This window comes from Accipiter gentilis, chromosome 22, assembly GCF_929443795.1.
Source record: "Accipiter gentilis chromosome 22, bAccGen1.1, whole genome shotgun sequence".
In the NCBI taxonomy this organism is placed as follows: Eukaryota; Metazoa; Chordata; class Aves; order Accipitriformes; family Accipitridae; genus Astur; species Astur gentilis.
Genome location: NC_064901.1, coordinates 23,650,439 through 23,667,319, shown reverse-complemented (window position 1 = coordinate 23,667,319; position 16,881 = coordinate 23,650,439). Strand labels below are relative to the sequence as shown.

General features: G+C 39.7%; 1 protein-coding gene across 2 annotated transcripts in view; it reads left to right on the top strand.

The window, feature by feature from the left end:
* TTC17 (tetratricopeptide repeat domain 17) overlaps window positions 1–16,599 on the top strand; it is a 61,806-nt gene extending 45,207 nt beyond the window's left edge. For both annotated transcript variants that reach the window (XM_049825793.1, XM_049825792.1), the window contains 9 exons: window positions 3,156–3,326; window positions 3,997–4,247; window positions 5,231–5,396; window positions 7,891–8,011; window positions 8,347–8,506; window positions 8,971–9,054; window positions 10,714–10,833; window positions 12,988–13,131; window positions 15,518–16,599. In XM_049825793.1, coding sequence (XP_049681750.1) covers window positions 3,156–3,326; window positions 3,997–4,247; window positions 5,231–5,396; window positions 7,891–8,011; window positions 8,347–8,506; window positions 8,971–9,054; window positions 10,714–10,833; window positions 12,988–13,131; window positions 15,518–15,649 — 1,349 coding nt within the window. In that variant the 3' untranslated portion in view covers window positions 15,650–16,599. The remainder of the gene's footprint in view (window positions 1–3,155; window positions 3,327–3,996; window positions 4,248–5,230; window positions 5,397–7,890; window positions 8,012–8,346; window positions 8,507–8,970; window positions 9,055–10,713; window positions 10,834–12,987; window positions 13,132–15,517) is intronic.
* Window positions 16,600–16,881: the final 282 nt, after the last annotated feature.

Sequence of the window (16,881 nt, the reverse complement as noted above, 5' to 3'; positions counted from 1 at the left end):
CTAGAACAATATGAGAAATAGAGACCTTTAATATATAATACTGTGTCCTGCTTTTAATCTCTAGGGTCTCGATGCTTCAGTTTAGTGTTTGTATTTGCTTTTTCTATCCAATGGATTTGTTTTATACCTTAAGAGCTATTCTCTTTTTTTATCTCCCAATTTCTACATTGACCTGGCACAATCAGACTATTTATTTGTGTTATTTCTATCACTTAAGTAAAGGCCCAGACACTTATTTTGTGTCATCTCTATAGCGTCTTTGTTTCACTGCGTGGAATGTGGTAACCAGGTCTCATAATACACAAAGTAGGACAGACTCTGATCCACTTTCCTCTGAGCTTTCTTGGCTCTGCAGAATCAATAGGAAAAGTGGCAACAGCTGCTCTCAGAAAATAAATGAGCAAGAAAGTGATCCTTCTCTAGTAAGTTTTCAGAACGGAATAACCTGAACTGATCAAGTACTATGCTTCCAAGTTTTGTAGCTGCAATATCACTGTGTCAGGACTTTACACCTAAGATTCACGTGTGCATATTTAGACAACGAGAATATATGTGAAATGTGAAATTGTAGGGTGGCAGCCACTTTTGTCCTTCACGCGGCTAAGGTGCTGTAAGTATTGCAATGATAAAACTAATGTTCTGCAGCCAGTGAATGTCCCTGGAGTTTGGGGCTACGTTATTCCCTTGTCAGTCTCACACTTACCTGGTGGTGTTCCCCGTTGGTCTTCAGGCACCTGGCTGATACAAACTGTAAAGTTCTGACTTGCAGTGTTTCAGTACTACCTGCTTCGTGGTACACTCGTCAGAGATTTTGAGCTTCCATTGGGTTTTTCAAACAGCATTTTTTTTTTTTCTCTTGCAATGTCAGATAACTGAAAGCAGCAATTTGAAAAAAATTAGGGCACTTGGGTTTCTATATATAGCAGCTTTCGGATCCCAAGAAAGCTAGTACTCTCTTCTAGTCTGTTTTTAGATGTCAGTGTTTGTAAATTAATATTAACAGAGTTGGTCTTAAGTAGAATTTTAAGTGCTATCATGTTTTTTTCCTTCTGCCTGCTATTTCCAGCACTTTTTTCTCTTTTTGGTGTTTTTATTTCAATTTAAAATAATTGTCTATTTTTCAGGCCCTTTGCTTTCTTCTTTATCCTAATAATGAGTTGACCTTCAACAAAGGGAATTGTGGTCATCACATTACTGAGAAGCACCTGACTTGCATCAAAATCAGGCTGGCTTGATGTCAGGCAGGGGGACTCATTTCAGCTTTAGGCTTCTGTGCGCACATTACTCATAAATTAAACATGAGGATCTCCATATATTGAAGTGATTTTTTAATTATTTTTTTTAATGACGCCAATTAATTTTTTTATTGACAGTGGGGGGAAGTGGCTTTAAAGAAGGGGGATTAAAGAAAGAGTCAATGACTGATAGAGTAGGAAAGGCAGAGTATAACCGTGTGGCAGATTTTAGAAGAGTTTATTAAGTTAACTGCTTCTGGTTTGTATATTTACTCATAAGTTTTACTTTTATATAGAGCAGAAAAGGTAGGGCAAGAAATAGTTTTTACAGAGGGTTTCTGAATGTAGTTCTATTTGATTTTGGTGACGCACCCACACGCACCCCAAAAATACTGGTCTGTTTCTCCTCCAGAGATGCCACCTGAGTGTTCACAGATGCAAAAGCAGAGAGCATACAGCAAAAAGCTATAGTTTTGCGTTGCTGAGAAGCGGTGGGACAGGTTACCCTTACACAAGAGTTACAACCATCCACTCATCATGCTGGCCTGATAAAAGAGTGAGACCTAAAACTTTTCTTCTGTAACATGGGATTGTTGCATGGAGAAGAAGGGAGTCACTGATCTACTTTACTCACATTCCTCATATTTTATGCTGCCAGTTGAAAAAAATAATACTTTCTATATGTGTGGAGCAATACAATTTGTATTCATGAGGATAGAATGGGGAACATACTTGAGAATCTTGCATTTCATTTAAGCTTTCTTTGATTCACTACCTACTTCTTAACTCATTTGTGTATGTACACTATTTTCACTCACATGTGATTGAAATACAGGAAGGAGGGATTTGAGAGCAGCAGCTTTGTACATGGTGTATGTTTTTCTCTGTGGTGCCAGGCTTCCCATGTGACGATAGGTGCTGCGGTCCGTGTCTCGGTCCCATAGCTGTGCAGTGGGATTTGGGGCAGCTCCCAGCCTCTGGCACGTGAGGGGAATCCTGTCCCTGCCTGTGCAGCTCTGGGGGTTGGCAGGGGGAGCAGCTCTCCAAATGCTTCTTGCCCTGGAAGTCTGGCAAGTAATTATTAGAAAATGTGAGATCTTCAGTCAAAATGTATTTTGAGATCAAAAATAATGCTATAAAGTTGTAGGTGGCTAGCTCTCCGAAAGCTTAACAGTGTCTCACTGAAGGATGCTCAAAGGCTAGTGTTGCAAGTTTGCACTTTTTTTTTTGTCTGCTCATTACTGGCTCTATGTTTGTATTTTTCCAATGTTATTCCTAGATCATTGTATTTGGTGGAATCTGAGCCTGTAACCTGACCACAGAATCATAGATGTTAAATTTTCAGCTGAATAAACTTCTGATTTTTGGCAGATTAATACCTATAGCTTTTGTCTGTCTGTTTAATGAGCTCACCTTACCTATGTACTGTCTATTGCTGGCACAGAAGGTCAGAGCCTGGCAATCCTGTATCAGTCTACCTTGGCCCTTTTTCACTTGCATGTAAGCACGGTGAGCATTATGGTGTCTAAGTGTAAGTTCATATGGCAGGCAACTCCCACGTATAGTGCAGCGTCACTAAAAATATATCTTGGGAATGCTCATTGGAGTGGCTATCAGCACACAGTAGTTTTCTACCAACTGTGCAACCTTCCCTCAAGAGAGACCTGCTTTTTCTTTCATTAGTAGTTCACAGTGTATACCTAATAGCGTTGTTTCCTTTAACTGTTTTAGGTGATCTGCCTTGTCAAGAGGCAGATCAGCTTTTTTAATCACTGAATGAAGTCTTTGATACCTTGTAGAATTATTCTGTTAAATCATATGTAGAATACTAGAAGGCTGTAGCTTCCTCACTGCAGCTTCTGTGCTTGTATCCAGGAGAAGCAGTCTTACATGGTGTATCAGTAAACTTTTCTCTTTCAGGCCACTGTCATGAGAAAAATCCAGATGGCAGCCATGACAAGGAGAAATACTTTGATGACCACCATGAGTCAGTTACAGCAGTAGCAGAAGGACACTCTGAGGGAGGTACAGAAGATCCAGAAGTCCTTACTCAGAGTTCAGCAAGGGATCCCTCCTTCTTGAGACTGGAAAGTAAGTCAGCCTTACGAAATCAGTGCTGGCAAATGAATCAGTTTCTAGATTTTTCAGAAGAGCTGTCGTCTTTCCTCAAAGAAACTACATTTTCTCCCCCTCTGTCTATAAAGTGGCAAGTAACCCTTAAAACTGGTTTCCTTCTGTTCGCTGTTCTTCTTCTCCAAGTCTAAAGTCAAAATGCCTTAAATCAAAAAGTGAGATTGAGGTTTAGATGCTTTCCAAGCTAAAGGATGTAGTTTTTTGCAAGGCTCTACAAACGCATGTTGGTTGTACCTCAGTGAATTCTGTATCAGCTGTGCCAGACAGAAGGGAAGAAGAACAGTGTCTATGGTTAAGGTACAGAGAGCTTTATTCAGTGTTTAATGCACATATGTAGAGAAGACACCACCTGTTAACTCCCTCAAACAGGCAGAATTCTGGTTTGGAAAGGCAACTGATGAAAGTGGTCTAGAGGTGTTGATTTTTGAAGCAACAGTTGATGCTTCTTTGCAGTGCAGAAGTCTGCATTCTTCAGTCCCCCTCTCCATTTGCAGAGTGCAGTGTGTAGTCAGTGATATTTGGTTTGTGCAAGTGGAAAAGTCAGGTCACAGAAGAAAGATCCTTTTTATACGATTTGTGGAAGCAGCAGGAAGGGAATTTTTGAAGATTTTATGGTATTCTCTCTTAGACGCAGTCACTGCAGAAAGCAATGGTTCAGAAGGAATGGAGGGGTTAGAAGATGATCAGATGTCTGAAGAGATGCTGGCTCTGGTGGATGAGTTTGAAAACTCTTGGCCTCAGGAAGCTTTTGAAGGGGCGCTGGAGGTAAAAGGCCGTCGGATGGACTTGCAGGGAATCCGGGTCCTAAAGAAGGGATCTCAGGATGGACTGGCTAGCTCCTGTTTTGGGGACTGTGGTGATGATGATGAAGCTGAATGGGTAAGTTTGGATGAGTTTACTTAAGTCTTGTACCAACTTACTATTGTGGAGGAGGGAAAGATGAGGACAGTTCAGGGGGTTTAACATTGGAATATATATAGAAACTTCCCCTGTGGGCCTAAAAGAGCTGGTTCATGGCTTGTGTGAAATGAACAAGGAGCTTTAATCCATTTTCTAAAGGAAAGGCCTCTGTGTCGCTAAAAGTGACATCATTTAGTCTGGAGAAAAGGAGGCTGGGGGGAGACCTTGTTGCTGTCTACAACTACATGAAAGGAGGGTGTAGCGAGGTGGGTTTTGGTCTCTTAAGTAACAAGTGGTTGGATGAGAGGAAACAGCCTCAAGTTGCGCCAGGGGAGGTTTAGATTGGACGTTAGGGAAAATTTCTTCACTGAAAGGGTTATCAAGCATTGGAACAGGCTGCCCAGGGAAGTGGTTGAGTCACCATCCCTGGAGGTAGACATGGCACTTAGGGACATGGTTTAGTGGCGGACTTGGCAGTGTTACGTTTACCGTTGGACTCGATCTTAAAAGGTCTTCTCCAACCTAAATGATTCTATGATCGTAAGTCTTGATTATCAGCAGCAAGAGCTTAGGTATTGAACGATGCTGTGTGCCTTCAAACTTCTTGCTCACAGTTACAAAGGAGAGAAGTTTCTAAATAAAAGTTCCAGTTAGCATGAAAACAATGAAGTACCTGTTGTCATCATGTTACTAATAAAATAATGAAAAATGCTAGTTCTCCAGCAGTTAAACTGCTTTTCTCCTATGTTGGAGATTGAAGTTGTGTACTTTGTTTGCATGGTGTGATGCAGTTGAAAGTGAGCAGGCTCAGAGAATGGGTTGAGATGGGAAGGGAGGGAGAAAGATCTCATCTGTATCGTCTTTGAAACTGAATCTTTGGGCTAAAACAAGTAGTGTATTGGAGCTGATAACATTCATGGTGTTTCTTACTGTTAACCTTGCCAATACTGTTCTTTTGGTAGATCACTTTTCAGGTCAAACGTTTAAAGAAGCCAAAAGCTGAAAGCTTGGATCTCCAGGAGCCAGCTGGGAGAAACGGGGAAGAAGCTACTAGTGGAGAAAATGAAAACTTTTACCAAACTGCCCTGGAGATCAGTGGACCAAAGATACCTTCTCCTGGACCAATAGGTAACCTGCTGCTTCTAGAGAAAGCAAGTCATTTGCAGCTTTTGTATTACTCTGGTTTTTCCTTTGCAGCTTTTATATTACACTGATTTATTACTAGGAATATGCATCACAAAGATTATGTAGTGAAATATGCCTTCTAGATGAGTATGTGGAAAAATTAGAAATCTCTTCCATCTGCACCTTCTTCATGAAGAGTGCAGCATAACTTTATCTGCTGAATGAAAACTTTCTAGTTAATTCCCAGAACTTCTGGGGATGAGGTGGTAAGAGTGGAGAATGAAAGAGGCAGCAGTTGTGAGTAGAAGTAGTAGAAGAGAGAGGGGGAGTTTAATGATCTTTTTCTTAAACTAACTTCTCTGCTCCTTCAGTTTTAATCAGATGAGACACACCCCTTCAGGGACAAACACAGGATGAGAGCTTGAATTGCTTGCTTACTAAACATCAGACACAACTCAAAAACAAGAGGCAGAAAACTTGGTCTAATAAAAATAAAATTTTAAAAAAATTAAGTGTTGTGCTGTAATTGGTTTGGTGATATTATAAGAGAAAACTTGGAGATTGTTTTCCAGAAGCCTGGAGTTACAGAAGAGTAGAGTTTTACACCAACATAGATGAGGTGGTATGGAGAGAGAGGTGGAGTTTTTGCTAGTTGAGGGACAGAATTGGAGAGTGGTCTATTATTATGGTGCAAGCTAGTTCCACTGGTGTGTTTAGGTGGACAGAAATCATCAGCACATGGTTACTTGGGATGAAGTTTAGAGCTGCTGGAACTTAATAATGCCAAGGAAGAGAACCAAAGTAATTGACCCGCATGCTTTTTGTCTTACCTTGACTTCAATGGAGGTAAAATCTCTATGTCATAGGGCTGATGTGTAAGCGAAGATGGGTTCTCCCGTACATCTTAGTCATTGACAATTTGATGACCTAGAAAGTGATACCAAGTTTTCAAGGCTTTTACATTAAATCTTTAACAAGCTTCTTTTTTAACATCTGACAAATGTAAGTTACTGAATTAAATATTTAAATAGGGGGGGAGGATTACATGAAAACAGACTATCGTTTATGAGTACACACCTGTCCTTTCCTTGATGTATCTTCTCTCCCCTGAGCTACTTTTGTGGCTTTATTACATAGCATCCCTCAGTTGTAAAGCAGTTATCTTCCTAACACTCCTGTGAGGCAGAGTCCGCTGACATCCTCTTTACAAGAACTAAATAATCAAAAGTTTAAGTAACATATTGGAGGTCACCTGGGGAGTTCCTGGTAGAACAGGGTAATGACGCTAGCTGTCCTGTGTTTGACTGCCTCTCAGATAACTGAACCGTCTCTGTGTAGTGTTTCCATACCTCTCGCTATCTTTCGCCATTCATGCAAATAAGAACTCACAGTCAGGTAGCTCACAGTGGTGGTGATGAGAACTGATCATTCCCCTCTGAAGTTTCCCAGTATTTCTTGAAGTTAATTTTCCTTTAATCAGAATACTTTACAAAAGACATGGTATTACAGATTTCATCATTATTTTGCAAAATTACGGTGAAGCATTATACTATACCTTGGATGGGAAATAGGATTTGCATCCAAATGGGCAACATTTCAGGTAACTAGAAATAAATACTGAAATACTGCCTACATAACTGGTGCGATAGACTGGCATGTTGTTAAACGTGGCTTCCCACTGTGCAAACTTATGGCTACAATGAATTTTTCTTATGTTCCAAACAGTTCAGATGTTTCTGATACGAGAGGATATAACAGTTAACTCAAGCTAGGTTCCTAGGACTTGATACAGTATCCACCAAATGTAAGGGAAAGATTTCAGTAGGCTTTGGTTCAAATGTGAAGATCTGGTTCTTGTTTCTCCTAATGATCTATTTGTTAACAAAAAGGAAGTTAGTTAACCTTTCCCTGCCTCAGTTTACTCCTCTCCAAAATGGGAGGGCTGAAGTGTAATTGCTTAATAGTTTCAGAAATGTTGCTATCTTGAGTATAAGAATGCAGTAAAAGCCCTTGTCTGTCTGAAACAATATTCATGGCAAAGAAACAGCAGTATTTTTCACCTGGGATTGTCAGAAGATGGAGCAATCAACTTTTATTAGTTTTTACTGTAGCTGTAGAACATAAATGATGACTCACTTGTGAACTTTCTTTAAGGACATTTAAGTAGAAGCATTACCTGTAAACAAGAGTGGCGATTGTTCTTAATGTGTAGCTATTGAAAAAGTGTAATGAAACATTTTAAAACTCCACCTCCTTATCTGTCTTGCGTAGGATCCAGTTCTGTCTTCGGATCCCACAAGTTCTATTCAGTCCATTTAGGTTCAGGAATGTTCTTAAAGAAATCTGGCTGCAGGACCGTGACTTTTATAATATAGGGAATGTGTCCACTGGTCTAAAGTATTTTGTACATCATTGTACTGAAGTAGCATGTTTTTCTGCTTACAGACAGTTTCCTCTTTTTCTTTTCTTTTTTTTTTTTTTTTTTCTTCCCCTGAAGGAAAAAGACGTGATTATCGTAGTCTTGGCTGGCCAAGTCCTGATGAATGCCTGAAACTCCGCAGGGTAGAGCTTACAACTGTAGCCAGCACATGGCTTGCTGTTTCTGCTAAAAACATTGAGTAAGTATCTTGTATATGAACCTTAAATAAGTTACTCACACAAAGCAAGACAGTTACATGGCCCTCTGTGCATAAACTGAAGATTTAAGTGTTCTTTAAAGTAAGAAAGAACTGCCAGGATTTCAGAGTAGTTTGAAAACATTAGGTGATATTTTATCAATGGACTTGCAAAGAAAAGTGCAAGTGCAGATGGAAGATCCAGTTTCTTTTGCTTCTTGAGCTACTCAAATGAGATTCTGCCAGCTTCTGGGCAGTTTACGCTCACTAGAGAACTTTGTAATGACTCTTCTGTTTTCTTCTCCTGAATGATTCAACTTGTTTTATGACCTTTGTAGCATTACAGAACACATTGATTTTGCCACACAGCTGCAAGAACCAGCCGTGGAACCCCTTTGTAACCCAAATCTACCAGCCAGTATGCATACTTTGGACCACCTGCAAGGTGTCTCTAGCCGGGCCAGCTTGCATTACACTGGAGAAAGTCAACTGAAAGAGGTATGCCAGAGTTGGAAGGCTGTCACACAAAAATGGGCGTACTATGGCAAATTCAAGGCACATTTAGTTCAGTGACTTTCAGTGAGTGAATGGCTGGATAAAACTGCAAGAACAATGCAAGCTGAAAGCAATATTTTGCCAGAATGTTTTCCCAGCCATCTACGATCTGGCCTGAGGGAAATCCTAAAACACTGTTAGTGTCTTTGTATATATAGCTCTTGATGGATGAATTGGTGAAAGAAAAGTCCAACTGAGCATACATAAACTTCTACCATTCTTAGTATTTGGTGCCATGGAGTTATAACACTGTGTGATGATACAGATAGTATTAACTCAAGATAGACAGTGATGTTCAGGTTGGAACAGGTTACAGTGTTTGTAAAAGCGGGGGGGGAAAGCAACCAAGTGAGGGACATCTCTTACTAGGTTCCAGCATCTAAGCACTTGTTCTTCCTCTTCCGCAGGTGCTACAGAATCTGGGCAAAGACCAGTACTCACCACAGTCATTAGAACAAGTTGGTACTCGAATAGCCAAAGCTTTGGAAAAGGTACGTGTAAATGAGAAAAATGAGAAGCCTGGGCTTCGTGCTCATGACTCATGTAATGGTCAGTTCAGTCTCGAACCGCTTGTCTGAAATCCCAGTCAAGGAACATATTGGTACTTGGAGCAGGGATTTGTGTCTATTCAGTAATGCCCTCCCAGGTATTTTGCTGAGCTGTATCCTGTGCTTACACTGTCAAGTGTCTTGCATATCTCTCTCCTAAAACCTAAGCTTGTCAAATTTCCCAATGTTTCCAGCCCTGTAGTAAGCAGTGTTGCTGGTTGTTGATATATATTAAACTATTTCAACAGTTCTCAGTCTTTCTTTTTGTGCTGCATTGACTTGGAGCTTATAGAAAGTGAGTTAAGCCATGGCTCAACTCTCCAGTTGTGCTCCTGGCATGCAGCAGCCAGACAGCTGACAGGCAGGGGCTTTGTCTCTTCTCTGCCTACTGCCTCTTACCTTATGCAGCGTTGGACTGAAGCGTCAGATGTGCTCAGATAGCGTGTGATGACTTCAGCTGAGGTCCTTAGCGGCCTTCATCTAGGTAGAAAGCTTGGCTTTCTCTGGGGAGAACTGAAGTCCAGCCTTGCACGTGGTACCTGGTCTCCCCGAGGAAAGCCAAGCTTTCTAGCTAGATAAAGGCCACCAAGGACAGCACATGATGACCTCAGCTGAGGTCCTTAGGAGGAGGTGATTAGGGGCATAATTTTCCCCGGATCTACAAGGTAGATAAGAATGCAGGGATTGTTGTTATATGTTTACAGCTAGTGGGCAGGATGTTCCAAACTACTAGAGAAAAGAGGGCTCAACCAAAACAGTGCTTCTAGCCTATTCTACCAAAAGCCATCTGAGGAATTTACTAGGCTGTGAAACTAAAGCCAATATAGCTTTGTCATTCCCAGAAAGTAAAGATGTTACTCTTATGTTTATGCTACAAGACTTGATATACATCTAAAGTGAAAAGAAACTAAGTTTTTCTCTTACATGCTACAGTTCCCCCTGCAGACAGCAAGCTTTATCCAAATAAGCCGAGACCAGAAACAGAATTCTCAGTCAGGCTAGCTGTGTTAGAAATAAAGTGCAGTTCTTCTGTCTACCAGTCTCATTCAGTATTCACAAGAGCTAATCAAACAAATAAAGATGGCTACTTATCTAATTGCATGTGTGAGCATAAACATTCATTTACTGTATCTGAGTCCACAGAATTCAAGCACATAGTATTTTCCTTTCTAACATGTGACATGGGAGTCAGACAGCTAAAGACACCAAACTTAATCAGCCAGGCTTTTCAGGCTTCTGCTCTGAGCTGCATCCCAGAGCATCCTTTCTCTTTCCAGTGACTACAGAGAGCCTATGAGTCCAATCAGCTACCTTAGCTAAATTTTCTGCTTTATGTTGGGCTTAAAGCTATTTAGCTGCTATTCCTTTCTTAAGAAAATGATGTTGCATTTGGAATTTGTTTCATTTGGCAATTTCATTTACCTGGCTAATTGCATATATGTTGGTAGATGAGAAACTTTTTGCTGCTTTGAAATAGTTTAATGCTATTTTTTAGTGTAACACCCTCTAACTCAATATATCAAATAAATTGGAAGAGTGAAAGGCAGGAAGGCTGTTCACTACAGGTGTTTACGTGACTGGTTTTTGTTCTTCTTTTGCCAGAATCAGACTTCATGGGTCCTCTCTAGCATGGCAGCTCTTTACTGGAGGGTGAAAGGCCAAGGAAAGAAGGCAATTGATTGCTTACGGCAAGCATTGCACTATGCACCCCATCACATGAAGGTGCGTACACATGTGCCCACTAAGATGAAATAATGTTTTGCTTGTCACAGTAGAGCTTTCATGGACTATTAAGGCCAACCCTGTGTGTACTAAGTGTCTATAATGTATTAGATATTAGCTAGTTGTGGTGAAACCTCAAGACTTTCACCGCCTGTTTAGTGTGGACTGTCTCTTTTTAAAAAATAATATTGAAGACAGACAACTGCGAAAGAGGTTCAGTGGAACTCCCTGCAGTTCAGTGGGTTTGACACCTCTCTGGGCAACACGGGTTTGAACCCTCTTATATAGGACTTTGAATCTTCATCAGCCTTTGTCTGGACAAGTTTTCTAACCTAAGATGTGGGGAGTATATCTTCTGGTTGTCCTTTGAAAGAGGGGTAAGAGGTGATATTTAAACCAAGAACTTAAATGCTTAAATCTTAAGTGTTTGGGCTCTGAATCTCAGCCGCACACTACTGCTTGACTTTGTGCAGCAGTTCTGTGCTTTACTCCAAAAAAGGCAGTACTTTGGACGCAATCTTCTGATTAGAGTTTCAGTTTCAGAAGTTTGTATCCTTCACCTTGCCACATGGTATGCTGAGCATTATAATGCCTATTCTTATACACCAAGATCCCCCTTGCAAACTGATAAATGCAATGGAGGCTCCTCACTCAACATTGCAGGTTTTGCTTTGGGACCTGAGCAACAAATTGTGCAGCACTGCAAAATATGTACTCCATTTTGAATCTTGGTCTTAAATCCTTCTCTGGAAATCGAGAGACAAAGCAGTTTACGCTCTCAGGATATTATTAGGAGGATTTAGCCATTAACAGTAGAAATGCCTCAACTCAGAAATGCACATCCTATGTATCTTATGTCCCCTATATCTGTGTCTTTTTGCACTTGTCCTTTCAAAACAAGGTTGGAATCAAGATCTAATGCAACAAGCTCTTGCTTATTTTCCTGGCTTTCTATGTAACTGGAAATGGTTCCTCAGAAATGGCATCCTTAACTGTGTGACTTGTAAGGGTCAGAGTATGGATTGGAAAGTTTATGGTCTAGTAGCGCTATTTTCTAGAAATGTGATAGAAAGTTGCTTGGGACTGGGTGACTTTCTGAATTTGTGCCTTGTTTTTATCCTCCATGCTGAAGCAGCCTCCAGAGAAAACTGTGGGTCTTGTAAAGATACATCTGCAACTTGAACTCAGTGAGAGTTAGCGCTGAATAAACAGCTATTTAATGTTTTGGTTTATCCTCCTCATTGGTTTTATGCACTCTTGCTACTTTCTCTTGCCTTTCTCATGTAAATAAAAGGTAATTAATTTTCCTGTGGGCTTCTTTTGTGATTCTGACTTCTGTAATATCTGCTTTGCAAACATGAATGACTTATCCACCAAAGGTACTCCCTGCTTTGTAGAGGTCAAAGAGGCAAGAATCAAATACATTCAAAATTTTTTTAGTGTCCTGTTGAGGGCACCTAAGACTTGCTACTAAACAGTATTTTGTCCTTTGAAGGTGTGAAGCTCAGCTCCCAAAGAGTCTGTTATGGCTGTCAGGGCTCAACAGTTTTATCAGTCAGACAAGGTCACAGTCGGGAAATCCAGGAAATAAAAAACATACCATCAGTGACTAGCTGAAAAAAACTTATTTATAGCTATTATCCAGCATCATATAGGAATTCTGTGGCAGAGGCAGGATAAAAAGCAGTGTGTCAGTTGCACTAATGGTTAGACCCTTTTTTCACTTCCCTGCTGTCCCCTTTTATTCGTATTCCTTCCCCTGTTATGCAAGAGCTGAAGGAGTGTGGTCAAACAGCTTTTCTTGTCTCTGAGAAGGCATCTCATCTTTGGGGAGAAAAGTAGTGTAAAAGCATCTAAAGGTACATACTAGGACACTTAAGTGAGTTAATTTTTTAGTTGTTTGTGCAACAGTAGTGTTTGTTACTACTGTGAAGAGATGTGTGTATGTGAGGTTTTGTTGTTTATAACTCAGGTCCAAATGCCCTTTTATATTAAAATAGGTCTGACTTATCCTTGTCAAAGTCACCAGATAGCAGAGTGGGCAGTAGCCAAGTGAGAGCAGCCAGGTGGTGGAGTCTTCTGTTTGTCTTGCTGATCCCGAGACAGTTTCAATGGAAAGAATCTCACTGTTTATCGCTTGCTCTTCTCTTCCAGGATGTACCACTAATAAGCCTAGCAAACATCTTCCACAACGCAAAACTCTGGAATGATGCCATCATTGTGGCTACCATGGCCGTGGAGATAGCCCCACACTTTGTGGTGAATCATTTCACACTGGCAAATGTCTACGTAGCAATGGTGAGTATGCTGCCACCTAGTTATGGCTTGTCTTTGGTATAGTGTATATGTGTGTGTGTATGTTGTGTGTATCTCTTTCTCTCTCTCTCTCTCTCTAAAAAAAAATATCCTTACTCTCTTGAATAATTTTGGAGGAGCAGCACTCAAGAAATTGGGGTAGGATCAACAAGAAAGAATATTTTTTTTGAATGCCAAAACTCTTATTACTCATTTTATTCTTATTACTCATTTAGCACTTGAAGGCCAATATTTTTATAAGCTGGCTTCAGAATGCTGTCTGCAAAGGTTTGTTAAGACAGTAGCAGACAATTGATAATTTTGGTTGACTGCCCATCTAAACACAGGATATTTTTATAATGCTGGAAAAATAATGATAAATTGGGTCTCTGTCCTGAAGAGCTGAGTTTAGCATAATAAGTAAAACCCCGTTCACAGCTGTGATGAACAAACACAAAGGAAGTCTAATTTCAATATCTGGATTATCAACACCCAAAATAATTCACAGATGGAACTCAAATTTCTTCATACTGTCTATATATTCTAATCTGCAATTTAGCTTTCAGTGCTTACCCTGAACACAAACTGTTCATTCCTTTTATCTTACTAATGCTGGATTGGTTCTTGTGTGTTTCATCCTTATCTTTAGCAGGGCCAGTTTATTTGAAGGGTAAAAAAGGCACCATTAAACTGAGACACGGCAGATATATATGCCTGTGTCGAAAGTATTTTCAATTACACATATTCCTATGTATTCCTGCCAGTTTTCAGCACTTGTCATAGATTTGTCCTTAACGTTTTGCTCCTGTGGTTGAGGGGATCACAGAGATAACAGGGCAAGTTGAGCAGGTAATCATGTATTATGGCTATCAGGGTTGAGAAGAGTCAAAATGCACAGTACTGTCAAACACACAATGGAAACAAACTGAAGAAAGGCATAACTTTGTTCTATTAAGGTATTATTTCTGACAGTTGTTTGAAAGAAATTAAGTTTGATGCTCGAGTTGCCAGTGTCTTTTTAAAGTTAGCGCTGTGCCTAAGGATAACTTCATTCTCCCTGGATCCAAGAGGTCTCTCAGTGAAGCCCCATATCGACTGTAGCCACAGGACAAAATTTATCTTCTGGATCAAATTATACTAACGTAAAGACAAGTTAGTTTATTTATGTCATATTTAACCTGCTGTATTTGAGATCTGACTGACCAACAGGCTGTAGAAGATGTCGCGCTGATTAATAGTAGAGCATTATAGAGGCCAGTATTCCTTTATTTGCAAAACTTTTCAGTAAGTTGCCTTACAAAGGGGAAACAGTTGGCCATGTTAAGGACTGAGAGCTTTGGATGAATGCTGTAGAAACTATTGATGTGGGAACCTAAAGGAACATCAAAATTAGTATCAGATCACAGCAAATGTAAATGATTACATCTAAAAATGGAAAAATCTGATTCTTGTTTTCATTGCTGTTTGTCAGTGCTTCCACAGCCTAATGTGGGATTTTCTGTGTAATTCCTGTTGAAACGGTATTAAAATACACTTTTTAAAAAATCAAGACTTTACAACTCACATTGATCTAATTAGTGTTTATAATGTGGCTAGAAATGAATATTATCTTTACTGTACAAATAAAGTTACTGAGAAAAGGAACTTAAGAGAACAAAAACAGTGTTAAAAGTGACTGAAAAAACGGGAATGTTTTGGGTCTTTTCCCCTTTCATTTTTCTTCTAATACACTATTGGATGTTGGTGTGCTTTCCTAGTTAATAAAAAAGCAGAGTGGCATAGGTAATTAGATTTCAGCTATATAAAAATAGATGTTATTTCAGCACAAACGCTTCTTACTACCATTCTGGAGTCCAGCTTATCAATTGAAATTGTGTAGCTACTGTATGCTCTTGAAGTTTGGGGCTTTTTTGTTTGTTCAGGGTTTTGGGGGTTTTTTTTACTTTCTTTACTTTGAGTAATCTTTTAAAAATAATTTCAAGTTCTTCCTAAAAATGTTAGCTTCTTGGCAGAGTTGATGTTTTTGCATTGTCCAAGATTATAAAGCTTTGATGTATGTAAATTCTGACTGAAATCTGTTTTTAAAAGTTACTTTTACAGGAAGAATGCTAAGATCTGCTATTAATAGGAGAAGGCAAGAGCATTGGTCAGTAATGCTCAGCAGTGATTTTGACTCCCTTCCATGGAGTATGCAGAATTGGGTCATTAGCCCAAGAAAATAACAGAGTTATTGGGGAGGGGGGTGGAATCTTAAACCACAAGGATTGGTTCAGTTACTTTTGTGCGTACCATACTACTCAACTACTTAGGGCGGGAAAGGCATAGAAAATACAAATGTTTACTGTTTTTTAGAATCTGACTCTTTGCAATCTTCTTTCTTTCTTTATAGGAAGAGTTTGAAAAGGCAATGAAATGGTATGAGTCAACACTAAAACTTCAGCCAGAGTTTGCCCCAGCAAAGAATCGAATCCGCACCATTCAGTGTCATTTACTTATGAAAAAAGAGCGACGGTCTCCGTAGAGATCAGCATCTTTTTCTTTTTTTAAAAATGTCATTATTCTCTATTCTGCTTTTAAGTGTGCTAAGATAAATTGATGAATCAAAATTTTTAACAAGACTTTTAAAAAGAGGTGGGATTTGGATCAAGGGTTCTTTTATTATTTTTTTTTTCCTCAAATATAGGAGCATCTTTGGAGAAAATATTTCACAGACCATAATTTTAAAACATCCGTGTAAATATTAAACCAAGAAACTTCCATGAGTCCATGACCACCTGTACCAGGACCCAGGCACTGTTAGTTTTTCCTTAATGCTCAGATTGGCATCAGCATCCAAAATAACTTGCTTCATGTCTTATGATCTAAGTCAATGGAAATGCAAAGCACAGACCCGTACCAAATAGTAAGAAGAGATAATCAGCAATTCATCCATCTGAAACTCATGCTTTGTCCAGTCTTGTTCACTCCATACCACATTATCTGCTTTTTTGGAAGGAGAGGGACAGGATTTTAAATGTTTATAAAAAACATCAGGAACATCAAGCATTTTTTAAATTGTTTATTTCTGTCAGGGGATGAGGAGGGAATGAGGAGGAAGGAACAGCAGGACACTAAAGTGGTTTTTAATCTTACTTGCAGGAAAAAAAAAAATCGCTAAAAATCCCAATAAGATATTTCATATTTGTCTATATATTCATAGCCCTCTGCCTCCCTGAATGGTTGATTTACTAATTCTTTGTTCACTGTATTTTTAGCCATTTCAGAATAAGGTGCGAGTTTATGCTCACTCTGAGCCATACTTTCAGCTGCCGAGGAGGAAGAGGGAGGAGGTGTCAAGGTATCATCAGCAAATAAGTCAGGTGGAAGATTTCCAAATCAGTTCTCTCTTTGGTTGGTGGAGGACATGATTCTCCAGACATCATTGTTGCATCAACAAGGGCACATATTTGAAATAAAATAAATTGTTTATGACCAAAACACAAGCTTCTCCTCTAATCTGTGTGTCCTGCGCCGTTTGCAAAAGTCTAGGCTTGGGGAGCTACAGACTTTCCTTGGGAGCAGACAGACCTGGGAGGCAGGAAAGCCTTTAACACTCCTGATTAGACAATGGCTTTCTGCGTATCCATGGAAAATTCCCTACACCACTGTGCCCGACTCCTTTTCTGTGGCAGAAGGGAATAAGAGAAAGGTAACTAAATCAGCTGTCACATAACCTACCTCCAGCTTTTAGTATTAAACATACTGCATAGTGAT